Raw genomic sequence first — 4,073 nt, forward strand, 5'->3', positions numbered from 1 at the left:
CCACAGGGCTTAAAAAATGGGGGAAAGAGGCAGAAAAAGTGAGTGAAAAACCTAAAAATACACTGAAAATCTGGAGGTGGCTGGGAAATTGCATCCTTAAAAACAGCACTAGCATTCCCTGACAGTGCTGTGAGCTCAGATTTCCCACTCAGCCTCTTTGCTGCTTGTTTCCTTATCTGCATCCCTGAAAAACATAGGGGCATGAGTGAAAGAGAACTCTGGATCACCCACGCATGAACTGCTGGGACACCTGACAGGGAATCTGTGGCTGCAACAACACAGGACAAGTTGGAAATTCAGTGTAAATACTCCTTGTAGAAGTGAGATATTTTCCTGGGATACTAGTACTAGGAACCTTCCACCTTTCCAGCAATATTTTTCTGGACTTAAACCAGCTAAACCTGAAGACCGAGCTCTTTATTCATCACTGTGAGACACACTACGGAGCAAAGGAAAAGCCAATCTGCATGTCAGTGCTACTGAGCTCTCCTTGGTTGAGGCACCCCCTTCAGAACAGCAGTCGGGATTGGATTGAACTTGGAATCTATTGACGAAATGCAATCTACCTCTGTAAGCATTGTGCCATTCAACAGTACTACTATTAGATTTATATACCACAGTTGAAATTACATCCAGTTCATGAATGGTAAAAGGCTAAAACTCAAGTGTCTAACTGCCAAAATTACAGCCTTACTGGAATGAGTACAATTTACAAATACAATAATTACAGTTTAAAACCATTAACAATGTTACATCTAGAAGTAAATACTGGAGGACTGGTCAAGATGGTGTTTTCCAAGGGAAAAAGATGCTGAAAGTTGTCGACACTTCCAACAGAAGTGTCCCGAGTGCAGGATTTAGTTCAGTTGCCTTCAACTGTGGTTAAAACCCGTTCCACGCACAGCAGTCCTTGGGGATTTTCCAGAGGATTTTCCACAGACTTGCATAAGCTTCCATCAGTTATCAGCCAAGTATTTACCTGGAAATGGGATCAGAAATCAACCATGGGGAGGGAGCAGTTCCAATTCCCATGGCTCCTCACACCTCCACTAGCCATGACTCCCATGGCTGTGCTAGTGGGAGATAGGATACATAAATCATAGTTTCCTAGTATGTTAAGGAGTTGGAATAGAGCTTAGAGATCATCCAGCCCCAACCCCCTGCCCTGGACAGGGACACCTCCCACCAGAGCAGGTTGCTCAAGGCTCATGCAACCTGGCTTTGAACACTGCCAGGGTTAGGGCATCCACAGCCTCCCTGGGCAATCTGTGCTGGTGTTTCACCACCCTCACAGGAAAAACTTCTGCCTAGTATCTTGTATTTCTCTGCAGCAAGGGAAGAAAATCCTTTCCTGCAGATCCCAGGAATGAGCACTTCCAACCAGGAAAGAGCCCATGAAATTCAAGGCTCCATAAGCAGCAGGAGGATTTACTTCATGCAAGGAAGCTGTTGCCCCTTCTGGGCAGGAGCTTGAACATCCCACAGGGACTCCCAGAATTCCAGCACAGCCAGAGGAGACCATGATGAACCCCAAGAGAAACCACCAGTGAGGTACCTACCTGCTGCAAACCTCTTCTTAATGAGGGAGAAGCGGTAGCCAGCGCCCACGAGCTCAATGTCACAGCCAGACAGGGTGCTGCCCTCGCTGGTGAACTGCACAGCCAGTGGGGCTGGGGTGCTTGGTCCCTCTGACAGCTGGAATCTGGCCAGCAGGGACCCCACTCCTGCAATGCAAGACCCACATGAGACCCCAAGGAGCCTGCAGAGGCACATGGAGCATCCCAGCACTAGGTGTTCCAGCAAAGGAGATGAGATGCACTAAGTGCTGCAAGGAAACCCACTCCCATGGCTGTAACTCAACCCAGCAGCATCCCTGGGGTGGGGGGAAGAGATAAACCCTCTCAGTCTCCCGGAATTTGACTTTCAGACACCCTAGAGATACAGAGCAGCTGAGTGTGTGGGTCACCTGTGGAGAACTGTAGAGTCATCAAGGCTGGAAGACACCTAAGATCATCAAGTCCAACCCTTAACCTGTCACTGCTGTAACCCCTAAACCCTAAACCTTATCCTCCAGTGCCACATCCAGACACCTCTTAAACGCCTCCAGGCATGGTGACTCCACCACCTCCCTGGGCAATATTCCAGTGCCTGAACACCTTAACAATGACAAATTTTCCTAACATCTCCTCTGCCTCTGCCCTGTCTCAGCTCAAGGCCATTCCCTCTAGTCCTCTCCCTGCAGCCATGGCAGGAGAGACCATCTCCCACCTCTCTCCAAGCCCTGTCAGGGAATTGCCCTTGGCCTTCTTGGCCACCTCCTTCTCAAGACTCATAGAAGAGGAACAGAGAATAACAGAGAGTAGAGAATGAGAGAGAAGCCACCCATAGGAGGCTGCAGTCCCCCCACAGGACACAACAGGGGCCTCAACCTTCAGAGGGTCAACAAAGCAAGGACTTGGCAAGCAACCCTGTCCAAACCTATGTGTTAATACTCTTTGTGATGCCAAGGGGGTTGGCAAAGCAGCACCGGTGGCACCTAGCCCTGCTTTCCTAAGCTTCTAACTTTAAATAGCATTCTCCCCAGCAAGCAGCACCAGGAATCTGTATCTGGGCTTGTGTGGCAGCAGGAGAAATGGGTCAGTGTCTGATTTAAGGATTCAGAGTTAATAACATGCATATTTGCAGGATTACCTCCGTTTTCCGACTTCTGAGAGATATCAGGGATCTTCCACAATATCCTTTGCTGTTCAGCATTCCTAAAAACACATTAAGAAGAGCATTTCTGTAGGAAACAAGAAATTACCAAGGAGTCATTTGAATTTTTCTAAAGGCTGTGTGGGCTGGGGGTGAGGGGGAACAGCTCTGGTGCTGCTCACTGGAGCTGCAATTCTGGGAGCTTGGATTTGGGATTGGCCTGGTGGGTCTGGCAGTTCTGGGTCACACTCAATAGTCTCAGAAGGCTTTTCCAATCAAAATAATTCCCTGGTTGTATGACCTGAGCAGGAAAATGCTGCTCCAGAATTGCAGGTGAGCTACGGGCAAGAGGCAGTGCTGTGCCCTGCTGGAATTGTGCATGCCAGTGCCTACAGCAGTAAGAATGGAATGGGTTGGGTTGGAAGGGACCTTAAAGTTCATCCAGTCCCATCCCCTGCCACGGAGACACCTTCCACTAGTCCAGGTTGCTCCAAACCCTGTCCAACCTGGCCTGGGACACTTCCAGGGATGGAACAGCCACAGCTGCTCTGGGCAGCTATGCCTATATCTATGTCAGTAATGATCACACATCCCTCTCAGCCCCAAATAAAGCCACTAAGACACAAAGTAAGGGTTGATGCTCTGCCGGCTGCACATGTGTTTATCTCTTACCCTTTGCTTGTGGGAAAGGCAAGATAAAACAGATCAGTGGGGTTGCATGCTTCCTTCTGCAAGAGGAGGGCAGGTTTGTGTCCCCAGTGTGCCTTCAACTCCCACCCACAGACCCTCCTGAAGCAGCTCCTACATCCAGGACAGCAGTTCTAGGCAGGGACACAGCAGAGATAAGGAAGGAGCTCTTTGTGGGATAAGTAATCCCTACCAGACAGCAGGAGGAAGCACAGCTTGAAGTTTGGTTACTCCTCCATCGACAGGGACGAGGAACTGGACGTTGTTTAGAGCTACTGGTGTGGTCATTGCCTCTGTATTGAATTTGTAGTCAATGCGAAGGTCAGTGCTTGCAGGGTCACACCGCCAGCTCACTGCAAGGTTTAATGGAGTAGACTGAATACCCTGGGCAGATACCTTCCAAAATGACAGAAAAAACATTTAGTTTCCATAGGGGTGAAGGGACAAATCCCATTTTACAGACATGGTCATCACATTTAGTTTCAGAGGAGGCAATACCTTGTATTCCCACTGAAACTCTTCCCTGGGCTCAAGGTCAGACAATCTAATGCCACACAGGAGGGACTAGCAGGACAGCATGCCCCCATCACATGTTAGAATCACAGAGTCAGCAAGACTGAGGTTGGAGGAGACTTCTAAGATCATCAAGTACAACCCTTAACCTGCCACTGCAGTAACCACTACACCCTAAA

General features: G+C 48.9%; 1 protein-coding gene across 1 annotated transcript in view; it reads right to left on the reverse strand.

Moving 5' to 3' along the window:
* Positions 1–483: 483 nt before the first annotated feature.
* SGIP1 (SH3-domain GRB2-like (endophilin) interacting protein 1) overlaps positions 484–4,073 on the reverse strand; it is a gene marked incomplete at its 5' end in the record, with an annotated part of 16,278 nt that continues 12,688 nt past the window's right edge. The window contains 4 exons of the mRNA XM_009072281.1: positions 484–979; positions 1,560–1,724; positions 2,692–2,756; positions 3,575–3,777. Coding sequence (XP_009070529.1) covers positions 957–979; positions 1,560–1,724; positions 2,692–2,756; positions 3,575–3,777 — 456 coding nt within the window. The remainder of the gene's footprint in view (positions 980–1,559; positions 1,725–2,691; positions 2,757–3,574; positions 3,778–4,073) is intronic.

The sequence above is a fragment of the Acanthisitta chloris genome, unplaced genomic scaffold, assembly GCF_000695815.1.
Source record: "Acanthisitta chloris isolate BGI_N310 unplaced genomic scaffold, ASM69581v1 scaffold19813, whole genome shotgun sequence".
Lineage (NCBI taxonomy): Eukaryota > Metazoa > Chordata > Aves > Passeriformes > Acanthisittidae > Acanthisitta > Acanthisitta chloris.